Below are 17,860 nucleotides of genomic sequence, written 5' to 3' on the forward strand. Positions count from 1 at the left end.
AAGGATCATTTCACCGTATTACTGAACCCCAGATAGTTTTCCTGTTAGAGCTTCATTCACGTTTTCCTGTTGCTCCTTGGCCTAGATTTCATGCGACCCAGGTTATTTTTTAGCAGACTTTACTACATTCGAAAATATTGTCTTTGGAACACTGATAAGCTACTCCCATAGCGCACTTCTAAATGAGCTTCTTCAAGATCGTTTCTCGGCAATTCCAACAAACGTCATCGCAACTGAAGCATCACACTGGGAAGAAAAATCAGACGTTGGAATCGTTTGTGGTAAACTTGGTTTGCATTTTTTTCTTTACGAATGCCAAATTTTAAGCCTATCTTTCTTGATGGCAGAGTTCATAGCAGCAATTCTCGCCCTGTGTAAATTAACTTTTTTCAATTATGCCACAGCTGCTATTGTCGTAGATTCCGCGTGTTCGTCCCTATCCGCGTCTAGTGATTCTCCTCTATTCCGACTATTCCTTTCCGTATATAGTCTCTTCTAATTTGCAATGTATTCGATTAATTTGGGTGCCTGATCACAAGAGTTTGTTTCCGAGTGAAGCTTCGGACTCATTCTCCAAATTAGGTTGCCAGACGCCCTCTTTGAATTTTTACTACGCAGGTGTGCTTTGAGGCATTCCTCCCTTTGCATTTTCTCTAATGAGGAGGAAACATTAGATCAATTCTTTTTGTCATGGGTCTTCGAAGTTCTCTTTCGTAAAATTGGCCTGGATCTGACAATTTCATTTGGAGCTTCGACTCTCGTGTACAGTCACAGGTATGTTAGCGTCCCCATCCAAAATGTATTATCAGTACTATTATTAGTATTATTAGTTTTTAGTATATTTCAATTCAGGATATCTCGGTCATTTTCTCGCACCTGTCACACTGAATTTGTTGATTATTGAATTTTTTGCGAGAGAGAGAGAGAGAGAGAGAGAGAGAGAGAGAAAGAGAGAGTCAACATTTGTTATTGCCAGCAACCACGAGGGCGGACTCAGCCTTTTAATTTCTATATTCATTAAGCCTTATCCACCTGAGTCTTGGCCAATCACCCACAGCAGATGTGAGACACCATGTTCGAGAATAACAACAACAGCCTTGCCATTCCAGATATTCTGTCTTTGGGAGCCTCCTCTCTAGGACATTGTCACAGGTATGTCCGTGCAGCTGTTGAGAAGCTTATTCTCCCTGAACCAGGACGATTTCCTTGCCAAATTCTTAAATATTGGTCTTATCTTACTTTTCATTTATTCATAATTTCTCATTATAGTACGTCTTTTTTAAATCTCACTAATTATATTGCTAACTCGTCCAACTATGAAGGCAAACCAACCAACCACTGCAAATAGTGGCTTTCACATTTTATGATCCCTTCATTCGATAGTGGAGTATTGGTTAAGCTAAATTACATGAGTCCAAGTGCCTCGTCACAAAGGCTTACTTATGAATGAAATGACAAATAACCTGGCTCTCGAGAGCACACAAATTATCGGCCCTCTTCTCTGCGTGGCCTGAGGTGAGGTTGCTACTTTGCCTCATAAGCTCTGGCCGCGCGGGTCGCTGGGCCCGAAGCTCACCAAGGAAGAGTGGGACGCGCTCCTGCGAAGTGCCGTCTTTGAGGACCAAATCCTGGCCGTCCAGCGCGCCCGCGATTGGGCCGGCAGGCTAGATCTGTCAGTCCCGTCGTGGGATTAGCCGTGTGCGCGTTTTATCGCGTTTTGCAGGATCCAATAAAAGTTCATTCACTCACTCCCTCACTGTGCCTACTTCCAGCATCATCTCCTGTAACTGGTGCTACATAGGTTCGAGAGGCGTGCGATTGTGCTAGGCTACTTAAGCTCATCTTTAACACATTAGCATGAGCATCCAAACCTCCCCTTGTCCCACAGCATAAATTTGTGCCGTACTCGAAGAACTGAACCAAACTCAGTTGTCGAATGCCTGCATTTAAGCTTAAATCTCCATAAGTCTGATTAGGCACATTCCTTTCCTTCTGGGCTGATTTGTTGGTGAAACCAATTTATACATATATATATATATATATATATATATATATATATCAGTGGCGCAGCCAGAAATTTCGTTGGGGGGGGGGGGAGCTCACTTTGTAGCTCGGCCTCCTCCTTATAGAATTTTTCGAGGGATCAAATGCATTAAACACTAATACTAACTGCGTTGTCATTTCTAAAGATGCTGCAAACAAATTCTTGAACGCTACGCACTGCCAAGACAAGTAAAATATGTATTTCTTCATAAAAAATATACTCATATGTCTCAAATATTGTGCCCAAAATAACTGATATCTATGCATCCATGTTTTCTGCATATTTAACAAGTAGAGGAAATATCACACGAACTTTAGAATTATATCAGTTTGAAACCAGCAAAATAGTGCGTGCCTCTGATATGAAAATTGTCAAGGCCATGAAATGAACAAGTTGAGGACAAATATTTTATGAAGATTTTATTAGCCTTCCTGCCTTTCTCTCATTTGCATCTCTCTCTCTCTCTCTCTCTCTGTCATTGAAGAACCTTGTCTACATTTTTGTACAGATGCAAAGACCAGAGAAAAATCTCAATGACGCTGTCCTTTGTCAGAATGTATCGCGAAGGAGCAGCTGTCACCGGTCGTATAATGCGAGTAATTGCTCCGAAATTATAGTCGCAATAGAAAGCACATATAAAGAGCAGGAGTTCTTCAAAGTATACAAGGGCGAGCCAAATGAAAGTGAGCCAATACGAATATATGACAAACGGGGCATTTTATTTAAAAGTAGTCTCCATGAGCATTTAGACATTTGTCCCACTGACTAACGAGTCGCGTGATTCCCGTCTCATAAGGCTTTTCGGGTTGCTGTTTCAAGATGTCGGTAGCTGACTCTTTCACATCATCGTCCGACACGAATCTGATTCCTTTGAGCTGTTTTTTTAATTTCCCCAAAATGTGGAAGTCGCAGGGCGACAGGTCTGGGCTGTATGGCGGATGTTGCAGCGTTTCCCGATTGAACTTTGCCAGTTTTGTATTAACCACATCAGCGACGTGGGGACGGGCATGGTCGTGCAGCAAGATGATCCCATTCCTGAGTTTTTCACGTCGTTTGTTCTTGATTAAGACACGCAGCCGATCCGACGTTTCATAATATCGGAAACGATTGACAGTCTCTCTAGGCTTAGCGAATTCGATCAATAATGGCACCTGACGATCGAAAATAAGTCGACACCTTTCCGGCAGAACTGACGGCCTTTGCTTTTCTTGGGGGTGGTGAATTCAAGTGTTTCCACTGTAAGCATTGCCGTCGTGTTTCAGGCTCGTAGTAGTGGCACCATGATTCGTACCCTGTCACAATTGCAGACAAGAAGTCGTCAACCTCATTGTGATACCGGATTAGATGAATCAAGGCAGCGCCGAAACACTCCGTCTTCTGGCGGCGGTTCAAAATCTTGGGCATCCATTGCGCACACAAGAGCCAATAACCGAGATGCTCATGAATTATGGTGCGACCCGAACCGTGACTGACATTCACACGCCCTGACAATTAATCTATGTTTATCCTCCGTTCTTGTCTAACCAGCCTTTGGAACTGTGTTGGGGGTGATTGCACGGTGGCTTTGGCCCGGTCTGGATCGTCTTTGTAACTTTCACGTCCTTCTTTGAACCGTTTACTCCAATACTTCACAGTGGCCAATGAAATGCAATGTTCACCGTACACGGCAGCCATACGGCGACTTATTTCTTCTTGGGAAACATCTTCATCTGTCAAAAACCTCATTGACAAAAACGACACCACACTGTTCAATTTTTGGAGTGTCCATTATGTCACACAACCATGTTCGCCGCAGTGTATGAGAGCATTAAAGAACCTTGATCCTCACACCTGTGTGTCACTTTTGTATATAAGAGATGCCTCTGTGCCACGTGCATGCCTCGCAGATAATGAACAGAACCATTATTGCGCATGGTGTGTTGGCTCACTTTCATTTGACTCGCCTTCGTACATTAGAAATGCGAAGATACAATGGAATGTACAAATGCCAAGATACAGCTTGATAAAGCGCAAAAAAAAAGTGTCACTGCAAACAAAGTTCACTGCACATATACACAAAACCTCGCAACAAGATATTTAATATACGTATAAGTCTCCCATAAATCTACGTATCTAAGTAAAGGTCGCTATGTATGATACGTCAATCAAGGCAAATAAACATGTTGCGCAACCACAGATTCACAAATTACATCCCCCCTTCCCTCCACTCCCCCGATGTATCGCGCGCGAGGAAAGGTGGCGCGCTTCCTCCCCGCTTTTCTCACTTGCGCACACAAGACTGGGCCTACATCGCCGGCTTACCCATGCCCTCCTCCCCCCCCCCCCCCCCCCTTACGGTTTCACTTGCACATACAGTATGCGGCTCGCGATCAAGATCTTACCGCCCCTGGACTTTATACGGGACATGAGGGCGACAGCAACGGCAAAAATGCGCCTGGACTGTCCATATTACTTATATCGCAACAATATAATAAGAGTATCCGTCAACTGAAGCATCCCCGTGGCCCATTACTTTCCGCTAAAAATAAGTAATAAAATCGAACTTTCACCATGCGACAATTAGCTGCGCTGCAACAATGCTTTCTTTTTTCTTTTGTTGGGCGGTGGGCGCTGAAGATGAAATAACGCAAAGGAAAGCATGTTGGCTACAATCGAATGCCTACTTTGGGCACCTAGTGTGGCTACCGAAGGAATATCGAAGAAAACGTGAGACGCTTGGCCCACAGAGGACCATACGCATAATGCTCGCTATTCTACACCGGTGGGACAAAAGTTTCCGGAGAAGTTGCGCTCAAGTGAACGGGCTGCAATCCGTCGAGTCCCCGTAGTGATGGCGGCAAACGACTATGCATTGTTACTTTTTCTCGTCTGCCAGCCAGACAGCGTCGAAAACTCTGCCAGGCGAAAATCCACTCTGCCAGAAGAAAACGAACGCGCATCATAGTGCGCCGTGCAGTGGTCGATGCAGCACGCGAAAAAACATGCGCTCTGGCTGGTTCGGCAGCCCGCGGGTAGCGAGAACAAAAAAGAAAAGGAAGAGACACAATGTGTCCTCGCGAATAGAAGTCGAAGTAGAACAATAAATAAGAACGTAGTTACCTTTGCTGGCTTTAGTGCCTTGACATAGATGCTTTGGCGCAAGTGAAAAAAGAAAGTTGATATTCGTTTCTGTGACATGACCGCACAAATGAACCACCACAACTCGCCTTCGTACATTAGAAATGCATTAGAAATGTACATTAGAAATGTCACGTAGGGTCGGTCGAGGGTGCTCCCCCGAACCTCAATGAGTCTGCTCACGAGGCTGCGCGTGACCTCACCGACCGCGCTTCCTCTGCAAGAAGCACCGATTCCCCTCCTCCCTACGGCCACCGGGACGCTCCCGCTACTCACAACGAGATTATTAAATTCTTCTACATGTCTAGAAGGGTCTTTCCACCCCCTCACCCCAAGTTGAATAGGGCGCAAGCCGTTTCGCTTAGACTTCTGCAGACCAGCACGTATCCGTGTCTGTCCGTTCTCCACGAGGCTAACCCGGACGTGTATAGCGACGACGCCTGCCCCTCCTGTGGGCAGACCTCCACTCTAGCGCAAGTGCTCAGGGAGTGCGGGTCGACATACCCCAAGTTCATCAAGGACGAGTGGGACTTGCTTCTGCGTAGCCCCGCTCTAGAAAAGCAAATCCTGGCTGTCCGGCATGCCCGCGACCGGGCCGGTGAGCTAGACCTGCCGGTCCCGACGTGGGACTAGCCGGGTGCGCGACGAGTTCGCGTCCTCGCCGGACCTGCAATAGAGTTTCTTCACTCACTCACTCGTCTCATCGGACCTCGCTGCGTGCTTTGTCAACTGGTCTGATAGTGTACTGATTTGGCACGTCTCTTTGTATGGTCCGATGTACGACTTTAGAAAAGTCAATGCACCTTTGGCGTCAAATGTTAACAACATTAAACCCACATAGTTCCGGAATTGAAAATCTAAAGCACGTCTTTTGAAATGTCAATGCACCTTTCGCATCAAACGTTTGAGAACTTTATGCCCATAAAGTTTCAGAATTGAAATTCAAGCGCTCCCCAAATTCCGCGGCCTCCGCGAAATGCCGCGACGAGCCCACTCGCCATCCAAACGCCTTTGAAGCTTTGTGCTCGGATGGAGCTCCTCGGAGTTACGGTATCTGACTCCCAGTGCATGGGCGTTACCGCGAAATCCAGCCCGATTTCGCAATGATCGCGCGAAATTGTCTTTTCGAGCGTGAAAAGGACATTCTAGACAAAATCGAGCATGATTTCCGGCCCGGGGGTTGTTTTGGTCGGCGGCGCATGACAGCACGAAAAAATTTCGGGGGAGGGGGGTTCTGAAGCTCCATAAGCCCCCTCCCCTGGCTACGCCCCTGATATATATATATATATATATATTATTACGCGTGAGACCGGTGAACGTGCTTGCTGTCCCGAGGGGGAAAAGAGGAAGAGGGCGACGCTGAGTTGATCTATATATATATGCTCTCGTTCCTTAGTGACCTGGCGCGCTCAGGGATGTGTGCGCAGCCGTTGAAGTCCTATTTAATTTAAGGCGACTTCCTTCTTAGATTTTTAATGCATTGTTATCTTACTTTACCGGCTATTTTCTTTTTTTTTTTTCGTTTCTTGTTTCTAGGCAAGGCTGAATGCTTTTTCTAATGCCATCCGATTCTCAGTCATTATCCATAGCGGGTGAATACGTTATATAATTAGCGGGATGCCAGCCAAGAGAAGAAATACGGCAACTTTCCCTCTTAAGTAAGGCAGTTTCTGAAACGAGTTCTCTTTATTTTTAAATCATAGGCCCTCAAAGTATACTAAAGAAGGCATGTTGTTGGGCTCGTCGGTTCATAGATTCAGCAAAATATTAAACTGCGCGAAGAATACGGGACGTCAACAGAAACATAGACGCACACACTGCGCTTCGTGTGTTCACGTCCTGTCTTCTTCGCGCAGTTCAAGATTTTCCTGAATCGAGATTCTCCATTGGAATGGTCGATAAGTCAGTTTTGCAGTTAGCTGACTTACTATGTCCATCTTCTCAATGTTCGCCAGATGTTATATTGCGTTACAGCTAGAAACCTGCCTGGTTTTCATTTAATCAATCGTCCCATTTAAATGGCTACCGGTGCTTCCGTTTGGATTATGATTGGTCTGAAATTCAGTGTCGCAAGTCCGGGCAACGCTTCAGCTCGCTGACCATTGTCGTGAAGGGCATTGAGTGCGTCCACGTCCATCCTGTTGAGGATGGACTGGCTTCCGGTCCATCTGGCCCCGGCCATAGGTCGTACCCTCGGCCGCAACCTGCGATGACCCGGCTGTACAGCGACGGACCGCAAAAAGAAAACCTCCCCAGGAATTCTCCGCCGATTGCCTGGACATTTTATTTAGGGCCTTCCGTGCCCTACTCATACTAGAAACGCTCGAGACTCTGATCGGGTCACTACCTTGTACAAATACTGGCACGTCCGCGTTGAAGTCGCCAACGACGAGGCCTGGAGTTCGATCGTCATCGGCCGGATCGAGCAGCCATACAAAGTGGTCGTTCATAAAGTCCTCTACGTCGCGGTCAGATGGCAATTGGCTTCCCTCGTTTATGCTCGAACAGTTCGGGCTAGAGTGCTACACAGATCCCAAGGTACCTACGACCACGACGCGCTCTTGCTTGGAGTTGTCCTTCGCCAAGAACATGTCCATCATCGTCATCGAACCCTTAGCCTTCTACCATAACGACCACAAAGCTATAGTAACTTGCGTGAAATAATAAACAAGACCAAAATATTTATGTATCTCTGTGTTGTAAATTTAGATACACATACCATCTATACACACACACATACCATCTATACAGCTTCGCTGGTCACCCACCTTCACAGAGTGGGATCGCTGTCAAATTTAAACACGAATAATTTCTCGGCGAACATTTGCCACTTTGACTATATTACTCTATCAGCCGCCTAGCTACGTCTTGGTGCTCTCGTGGTCTTTTCGTTAACTTAGTATGTAACAAATTGGCATAGTATGACAAGAGTGTATGAGGAACATAAATGATCGGTCATGACGTGAATATCCCGACATGGGTGTCATGTAGATCATGTAACAGCCGCTTACGCCTTGGCGCTCTCATGGTCGTTTCGTTAACTCGGCATGTGCCAAAATTGGCATAGTATGACAAGAGTCATACTATGTCAAGAGTCATACTATGAGACAGCCGCCTACGTCTTTGTGCTCTCATGGTCGTTTCGTTCACTTGGCAGGCTCCCCGCACCCTGCTTCGCATAACATCGATTCCCACAGGGGGTGGAATAGGATATAGAATAAGACATCCTTCTACAATGGCGTGTGACAACTGCGGGGGATTGGCCAAGATTTGGATGGTATTACGAAGATGCTGTTGATCTGCCGTCTTTATTTCCTCGTTTTCGTCACCATGATACCCGCCTTCATCGTCGTCTCCCCATTCTTGCGGTGAAGCCCACCGCCCAGTCAGGGGAGAGCCTTAGCATCCTTTATTTTGACAAAAATTGGTCATGTGGCAAAGGTACGTGTCTTCAGTGCATGTCTTCTGACTGTGAGTTACTTTTACTATGAATATACTTAAGCTTACCATATCTCCGTGACGAAGCCCCGCCTACTTCTTTCCCCCTTTCTATTTTGCTTCGCGGCGAATTCCCGGTGGCGGCGTTGCGAGGTCCGCATTGGACGATTTACCGCGAAGTGACGCGTCGTGTTGGGTGACTTTGCTAGGACTCGGATTTACGTGACCGCGTTCGTGCGCGTTACCTCGACTCTCTGGCTAGGATCACCTCTTCCTTGAGAGTGAGGACGAGGACACGCAGCCGCGTTTGGTTGACATTTGTCATTTTACAATTTGACTTTTGTCAAATTTCAAACATATACACTTCGCAGACACGATCGTCAGCGCGTGAAGTATGCGCTGGCCAAACCTGGTGAGGGATTTCCAAATTTCACTCCTGTTTTTGAAGCTGAGCTCTTGGGGATGGTTTTCGCGCTGCGCGCAAGCTCCGTTTAATGCTGTCACTGCTGTTATTGTCGCATATTCTCTTTCAGTTGGTTTGTCGCCTACTGTGCCTCATCACATTCACCGGTACTAACAGTGTTCCTACCATTAGTTCAGTTGAACTTGTCTTATTACTTATGCGTACTGTGGAAAACACGGGGTAGGCGGGAAACGGAAATTCAAGATGAGCAAAACGAGAACCAGGTAAAAGCGGAATCCAACGTTCCGACAAGTGGACGTCTCTTTCAAGGCGAAAAGCCTCGGAAAATCATTGAAACCTTGAACAAGGCAAGTCCACTTGTCCAAATGTTGGATCCCGCTTTTACCTTGTTCTCGTTTTGCTTATCCGTACCGTGTCACAGTGAGCTATACTTAAATGACATGACTGATTCGTTAGTGCGATCATCTTTGGATGGATCTGTAATTCGTATACTCTCCCAGTATTCGCTTGCGTCACGGCGATAAGATATCGGAAATTTTCAGCACATAGAGACTCCATCGAAACATCAATATCATCACTGAAAGGCTTCCAACATCTCAGGTTTTCCTGGAGAAATCAATTGTGCCCATCACGACGATTAGCGGTATCGATTACAAAACTAGGTCGCCGTAACCCGCCGTGGTTGATCATGGCTATGGTGTTGGGCTGCTAAGCATGAGGTCTCGGGATCGAATCTAGCCCACGGCGGCCGCATTTTGATGGGGGCGAAATGCGAAAACACCCGTGTAGTTAGATTTAGGTGCACGTCAAAGAACCCCAGATGGTCGGAATTTCCGGAGTCCTCCACTACGGCATGCGTCATAATCAGAAATTAGTTTTGGCACGTAAATCCCCATAATTTATTTCAACTATACGTCGCCGTATCCCACCATCCACCCACATACTTTCTCCCATTAAATCTCGCGCTTTTGTCGTCTGCTGCCGAACCGAACCTAAATACCGCGCAAAGCGCTTTATTTTAGAGAGCAATGTCGCTTATGTGCGTAGTATACACTTACGTACAAGGAGATAGCTGGGAACCCCCTTTTGCAGGAGTAACTGCTTTCCCCTATTTGGACTCCCGTTTACGAGTGCGCTCGTAAAAAAAGGTAACATCTTGTCAGGCTCGTTTGAGACAATAATCGTCAACTGCCCTGCTTGCGTTCCCTTTCTTGAAAACTCAGCGCTCGCTACTTTCCTGTCGAGAATGCTGTCTCGCTGATAACGCACAAGCCGTTCGTGAATTGGAAGTAGCGGGCTCAATATAAATTACGGTTATTGTTGTGGGGCAAGATAAGCCCCAAAGGGTGTAATTTTTTTTTTAGAATGTGTTCTCGTTCTCCAACTTGACCTGAAAAAAGTTTGTACCCTTTGGGGAGCATTTTGTCCCCAAACAATCGCCATCTTTCCTTTCTCGCAAACTCTGCGCTCGCTACATTGCTGTCAACTATGCTATGTCACGCTGATAACGCGCATACCGCTCGTGACCTGAAAGAACCGCATGCGCAGCGTTAAAGAAAGCAAATGCACGTCAGATCGATTATGATTATTGCTTGAGGACAAGATAAGGTCCAAAGTGGACACACACACACGTGTGTGTGTTCTTGATTTCTGTGTTCCCGGCCGCGTGGCACTTGCAAACAAGTGCCACGTAGCTGGTCAGAAGTGCCCGCGAAAAGTACCGCGCGATATTGTGTTTCGCGTGCTTTCTTTCCAGGCTTCGAAAAAACTGTTACGCAGTTACGTATTGAGCACCAGAAAGCTGGACCACGAATTTTTCAGGAACGCCTACAATATGCTCATTGGCACTTTTGCCCTTAGTATAATACTTAGTGAAGTTGATGAATTAATAATAACAAATTATGTATTTAGGTGAAATGCAAAAAGAAAGAAAGACAGCCAGACTTTCACTAAGCGACGGCAAACATTAGACCTTGGTTCAGTCCCAGCTACGCGGCACTCGCATATTTTGAAATTTTGGCGCAAGTCACATGGGACACGTGGCACGTCAACCATATTGTGCACAAGCAGCGCCAACTCAATCGCGGGGTGCAAGAGTTCTGGAATACGGCGTTAAACGACGGGAAGAGTAGAAATTTTCACACATAAAGGTGTCGCCAGCACACCGTTATAATTGTTTTTCTTGTCTGTAAATGCAATGCGCGTCCACGAATAAGTATAGCGCAGTACCTCCGAGGCTCCCGTTTTCCCCTCGAGTATACAATGCACCACAATTTAGGACGAATCTGACGCGACCTTTCTGCGCGTCACACTCGGACGTCCTCCAGCTGCGACAGCTCAAGAGCCGTCGGGGCTGCCAGAATCGTGCGCGACGGCGCCGAACGAGGCACCGATCGAGGCGGACCGCGTGACCACGTTGATTCGACACGAACCCGAGTCGGCCAAGCGTCTCGCAAGTTCCTCGACGCACTCGACGCACGGCCGCGATTCCTCCTGCTCAGCGACGCAGCCCGACACGATGCTACGGCGCCTCACGACGTACGCTGGCAGCGATGGACGTCCGGGGGACACCCTACCTACAGTTCCCGCCGCCGGCACGTCGAGGATCCGCACCGAAACGGCGCTGTCCTGCCGCGTGGCAGGCTCAGTCTTCGCACCCAACGTTACCGCGAAGCTTACCGGCGCGCGAGGTCTGAGCGCGAACGACCAAGTCCTGTCGGGCTTGACGGACTCCGCTTTCGCTTTGCGTCCACCTCCTCCCGAGGGCTGCGGCGAGGTCGAAGCGCCGTCAGCTTCGGGCGTCGGGGTTGCCGGGGAGCCGTCCTTCTTCCCTTTGGTGTCGGTCTTCTTCCCTTTGGTGTCGGCCTTCTTCCCTTTGGTGTCGGCCTTCTTCCCTTTGGTATCGGCCTTCTTCCCTTCGGTGTCGGCCTCCTTGGTCGCGTCCTCAGCCTTAGCTCGCTGGGCTTCCTCCTCCTCCTCGGTTAGAGCCGGGCCGACGCGCACCTCGAGGCGTCCGTCCGGCCGCAGCTTCCATTCCAGTAGCGTCCCCGGCAGCGGGGCTTGACCGCCGCTTCCGGCCGCCGCGATATTCCGAGTCTCGGGCATGTGACAGTAGACGTTCGTCACCGAGCATCGGCTCGCGGTGGACTTTGGAAAGCAGAAGCGGGAAGGAAGCCGCGGCAGCGATCGCCGGTGGGACGTGCACGGTTCGGCGGGGAGCACCTCGACCTCGACGAGATCCGCTGGCCGAGCCGGCATGGATGGCTGCACAGATTCGTCGTCTGCGCAGACCACGCGAACTTCGCGCACCCTCGTCGACATGTCGGCACCCTTTCGGCTTGCGGGCACGTTTCGCGTCGACTGGCGCCTGCTTACGTGCGTTAATTGGTCTCACCGCCCGGAGAGAGATGTTGAGGGCCGTCGCTTCTTGCTGCCGCGGCAGCGCTGGATGCAAGCCGCCATGTTGTGGATAGGAAACATGCTGACGCGCGTGCCGAGGCAACGTTTCTGGTTAACACCGAGGAAAGTGCACGCTTTGCTAACAACACTACGGTGTAGAAACACTTACAATGTTAAGTAAGCATTGCTAGAAATAATTCCCACTCAGTGCAGCGCATTTTAGGTTCCAGAATGAGATTCTTTAAATTGAAAGCCAGAGGGCGCCTTCGTCGAGGCCACCCTTTCCGTCATTTCCGCTAACAAGACGAAGACTTAGCCGAACACATTCTTAAAATCATAGAGAAACAAAGGTACGGACACAGTGTGTTTCTCTATGGTAAAATGGCATATCACTATAAAGAACACTAAACTAGGCTCGAACTGGTTGTACATTGCCACCAGAAGGCACACAAAGTGCAGCTGCTCCTAGTACATGGCTCCTGTAGGTGGTGATAAACATTATTGAAAGGGGGAAGGGGACCATATATTGGCACTGTTGTCCTGCTCTCCAGGGACCAGGCAACAGGAAGCGGGCACCAATAAAATTGCCTGCAGCTCAGGATTTCAGAGAACTAGGAAGACCACCGAATTAAAAAGCATACAACTCTGCACATGAAACATTGGTGTTATCTTCTGATTAGCCAGGAGCACTACCATGAAATCGCTCAAGAACACTGCCCACACAAAGTGTGCAGGGATAACATTTTGCCAGATTTAGTCTATGAAACAAAGGCACCAAAAATAACAAAAACAGCACTGCCTCTGAACAAAGTGATGAGGTGCAGAAACCGTTTACTAATTTAAGTGCTCAAAAACTTTATCTGCTTGGCCATGGTCATCTGTGCAATGCTTGAATGGTACTGTGTTTGCCTGTGCTTAATCCACAAATGCACAAATGCAAAAAGAGAAGAAAAAGAAAAGCTTTGCTTGCAAGCTTTATTTCAAAGCCATCTTTAATTGCACTGCAGCATTTAAATCACAAATCCAGTCCATAATACTATAACTTTTTTCTGTCTTTTCTTCAAAGCATCTGACTGAAAATACAGTTGTTAAATGTGCACAAGCTAAAAACAAGGTGTGAATCTTTGACAAATGCTCTGCTTGGATCTGCCTATGTACATGGGCCATGGACGCCACCCGCATCCCTGCTGTCCAGGTTGAAACTAGCCCTAATAATCACTTGAGCCACCACAGGTCAGATTCTTACCTCTGCAAAACGTATGCTCACAAAAGTTTTGCATCAGCCAACTGAACCCATTTATTCAACAAACAAGATAAAAATTACGCTATATCTTCAACTTTAAAACGTCAGCAGCAGACGGTCAGTCAGCATGCACAAACACACATTATATAAAAAAAAATGAGGGAAAACAAAACAAAACAAAAAGAACCCTGCCAGCAAGGGCCCTTTCTCTCTCTCTCTCTCTCTCTGCTGGTATGTAAATATAGGTTAAGTATGAGCGTTTCAATTGCAACAAAACTCATTGTGTGATGATGATGCATACATTTCTCTCATGCCTACACAACTGCCTCGTGCAGCAAACAAAAGAAAGAACATCAGAAAGACGGGCTAGCTGTTAAAATAAACTGCACAATAATCACAAATGTACAGGAAAAGAAGACACACCAACAGTGTGTAAAAGAAAACTGGAAAGACAGACAGAATGAATGTTACTTGGGCCCAGACTACTTATGCTCAACATTATCCTCGTACACTTGCAGTGCAACCAACAGATTTCCTACAGCTCTTCGAATTGGCACTTTGACAAATGAACAATAATACTAGACCACAGGCCGGCAAAGTACACCTAAGCCTCTTTTTGTCACACTACTTATCTAATCAAGTATAAAGAATGGAGAGAGAGAGACAGAAAAACAAAATGAATGGGAAAAATGGCAGGGTTGAGCCAGAACACTGCTCTTCAGGTTGTTGGTGCATCAGGAAGGTCTCCGCAGACCCGTGACATATTTCACACCTATGTACAAAGTCGAACTTTTAAATACAGCCGTAGAGAAGTGAGTGAGCATTCAAAAGTGACCCACACAAGCATAGCAAAAACTGTCCGTCCAACAAGTAAACCAGCTTGTTCCTTTCAAGACATGTCAACTGTACACTAACTTAGCCTAGCTGTATGCTTCAAACCCACGGGGAAAAAAAAAGAAGGCTAAGGTCAGAGGTGGCTTGTTCTGCTGCTCAGCGTTAGAGACACAGGAAGTCTCTATATTAATAAATAACAATCCTAATTGGCAAAAATATTACAGCAAAGGAGGAATTCATTTTTGAAGTTACACAAGACAAAGAGTAGGGTAGTGTGGGCCAGTGCTACAACGGCAATGAGAACGCAGGGGACATGGCACACAAATGCTGACTCTCTCCGCAGATGTGCCTTGGCAAACACATAGAACAACAAACACAGACTATACCAACCAACAAAACAAGAGTGTATCCACAGCTGCACTTAATGTACATAACAGCCCCGTGTTTCCATGCAGCAGAGGGCACCAGAGCTGACCAGCATCACAGTGGGTCCCAATGCCCCTCGCACAAACTTTGCTTGTGAGGGGGGCCGGGCCCTGGCAGTTCATTCTATGCCCTTGTTTCAATGCCGCCCGCCTTCCGACACTGGAAATGCCATCCTTGGGTGCTTGGCAACGTGCTTCAGAGTTTACACTAACAATCCTGTCGATGGCAGGAGAGTGCTTTGCGAACATGCCACACAGGTCGAGAACAAACAGAACACAGCAGGTGCCCCGAAAACGAACATTCAGCACAGTAGCCAGCACACCAAAGGACTTTGGTTCTTCCACCCTATCTGCGGTACCCTGATGGCGGCGAAGGCCTCGAGAGAGCCGCAAGCTCTTACAAACACTCCGCCTGCGCACACGACTACGGCAGGCAACGCGAGACTAACACCCAGCCGGCTAGACCGAAATCTCATAGTTCATGTCGTACACCGAGCGACGCTCGCCCGACGCGGGCACCGTGCCGTCAGCGTTGCGCTGCGGCCGCGCCCCCGACGAGCCCTTCTCCAGAGAGTCCGTCATCTCCAACGCCTTCACGAACGACATGGGCCGCCGCGGTGCGGCCCGCCCCGGGTAGTGGGTTCCTTCGAGCACCGAGCCCTTGCTGCCTGCCCCCTGAGGCGGGGTCCCCCCGCCGGGAACCCCGCCGCCGCCGCTCAACCGCCGCGCCGACACACTACTGCCTCCGGGAGTCGGCGTCGCCCTGACGTCGCCGCGCGATCCGGGCCGGGGTGGCGGTTGCCTCGCCTCCCATCCCAGCAGTGTCCGATTCGCGGAGAGATCCGACGGCGCCGTCGGCGCGCACGGCGGGTAGTTGCCGTTCGCCTGGTCGAGTTCGCTCTCGGAGGCGAAGCGCCGGCCCGACGGGCTCGCGCCGCCGCCGACCAGCCGGCGCGGTGCCGCTCCGGGCGACGGCAGCGGCGGACGGCGTAGCGGCGAGCCGACCGTCGGACTGGTCAGGCTGCGGGGCGGCGTGCGGCACGGGCTCTGCGGCCAGCGCAGGGGCTGCAGCGGGATGCTGTTGGAAGGAGCGCCGCCCAGGCTACTGGGGGGCACCGGGTGCTGCCGTGCCGCGGCGTCACCCGGCAGGAAGCCGCTGCCTGTCGGGCTGAAGAAGTTGGTCTTGGAGCCGTGGTGCGGCGGCTGCGGTGGCGAGGGTTCGCAGTCCCGTGACTGCGTCGCCTCGAACGCATCGATGTCGGACGGCTCCACCAAGCCCTGCGACATCTGCAGCCACAAAGCACCAGAAAGAAAGTACATTACGGATCACCCTAATTGCACCGCATCAACTTTATTGGGAAAGTAAATGGATGAAATTGAGTCTTAGGCAGAGAGAGAGAGAGAGAGAGAGATCTAATCAATCAAACAAACAAGAACAGTACGCAGGTGTTCATGCTGTACCTCAGGCAGCGATAAATCTCGGAATACTAACTCGTGTTCCCTTTAAGAGGAAGCCTTAGCTTGAGGGCTCTTATCTAAATACATGGGAACGGAGAAATCGTTTTTCTCAGCAACGACTGCACCAAATTTGATGAGGCTTGTTGCATTTAAAAGAAAAAAAATTAAAATCTAGTGACTGCTGGAAGCGAATTACATTTTAATAAAAGCAATTAAAATTAAACAATTTTACACCACACTCCATAATGCGAATCTTGAGCGCCGCTGTTTAGGTGTTTTGAATCCGCGATATATTGTGGCAAATAATTTTATTCTGAACGACAGGGTCTTCTCAGCGGCGGCGCTAAGCCTCTGCTCGGGCAGCTCGCTTAGCAGCAGCGGCAGACGAAGCATTTCCACCGGTTGCGTTGCTCATTGTTCAGAGAGAAGGCGTGAACACGGGAACGCGTGGATCGCGCAGAACGCATTCTCTAGCAGCAGCGGTGCCGGCGAAGTAGCGCATGCGCAGTGGGACCGAAGCCCAAGGCAGCGCTTTGTTTCCATATATGGTATCAGTTGATGCGGTTAAAAAAATTATGGGGTTTTACGCGCCAAAACCACTTTCCGATTATGAGGCACGCCGTAGTGTAGGACTCCGGAAATTTCGACCACCTGGGGGTCTTTAACGTGCACCTAAATCTAAGTACACGGGTGTTTTCGCATTTCGCCCCCATCGAAATGCGGCCGCCGTGGCCGGGATTTGATCTCGTGACCTCGTGCTCAGCAGTCCAACACCTTAGCCACTGAGCAACCATGGCGGGTTGATGCGGTTGCTGCATGCCTGGTCGCCGCCATCGAGTCTGGTGAGGCACTTCGCCTTCCTCCTCACCCTTTCACTATACTCTCCTTCGTTGTCCTCCGCGCGCTCTCTTCGCTATCACAGTCTTTCATCCCCGCTGCGCTTCGCGTTCGCTCTTTCATCCTTCGCTATGCTCGTTCGCTCGGTTACGCCGAAGGACGCCGATGCTCAACGCAGGTACGGGTGCATAAAAGCTGCGATCTAAAACGATATCACAATTCTGTAAACCCCACCTAATAGTACATTTAAAGTCGACAAATCTGTCACGATAATTTATATCTTACATGAATTAGTTATGTTTGTCAGTCTTGCATGTTGGTGGCGTGCTTGAAAGCAACAGCAATACATAATGTAGGTAAATGTTGACCACTTTTGATGCTCCAACTGGCGCGGTTTACAGAACTGTGATAGCTGTTTTTGGTGTAGAGCTACAGATTTGTAAACTTTGTGCTTCTATATATTTAAAACACACAACGTAAAAAATTAAATTTAGGGCCTAGATCGAAATTCTGCTTTTGACAGTCACTACACTAAGTTTTTATCTAAAGTATAACAAATTTCATCTAAATAAGTGAAGAAATTGCCTCATAAAAGCATTTCTGCAATTTACATGTATTTGAATAGGTGGCATCAGAGTTGG

The 17,860-nt window shown here is 48.4% G+C and overlaps 1 protein-coding gene across 2 annotated transcripts in view; it reads right to left on the reverse strand.

Annotated features, from left to right (window-relative positions):
- Positions 1-13,383: 13,383 nt before the first annotated feature.
- Zdhhc8 (zinc finger DHHC-type containing 8) overlaps positions 13,384-17,860 on the reverse strand; it is a 35,050-nt gene continuing 30,573 nt past the window's right edge. For both annotated transcript variants that reach the window (XM_050166979.3, XM_050166974.3), the window contains one exon: positions 13,384-16,211. In XM_050166979.3, the coding sequence (XP_050022936.1) occupies positions 15,384-16,211 (828 nt within the window). In that variant the 3' untranslated portion in view covers positions 13,384-15,383. The remainder of the gene's footprint in view (positions 16,212-17,860) is intronic.

The sequence above is a fragment of the Dermacentor andersoni genome, chromosome 3 (assembly GCF_023375885.2).
Source record: "Dermacentor andersoni chromosome 3, qqDerAnde1_hic_scaffold, whole genome shotgun sequence".
NCBI lineage: Eukaryota > Metazoa > Arthropoda > Arachnida > Ixodida > Ixodidae > Dermacentor > Dermacentor andersoni.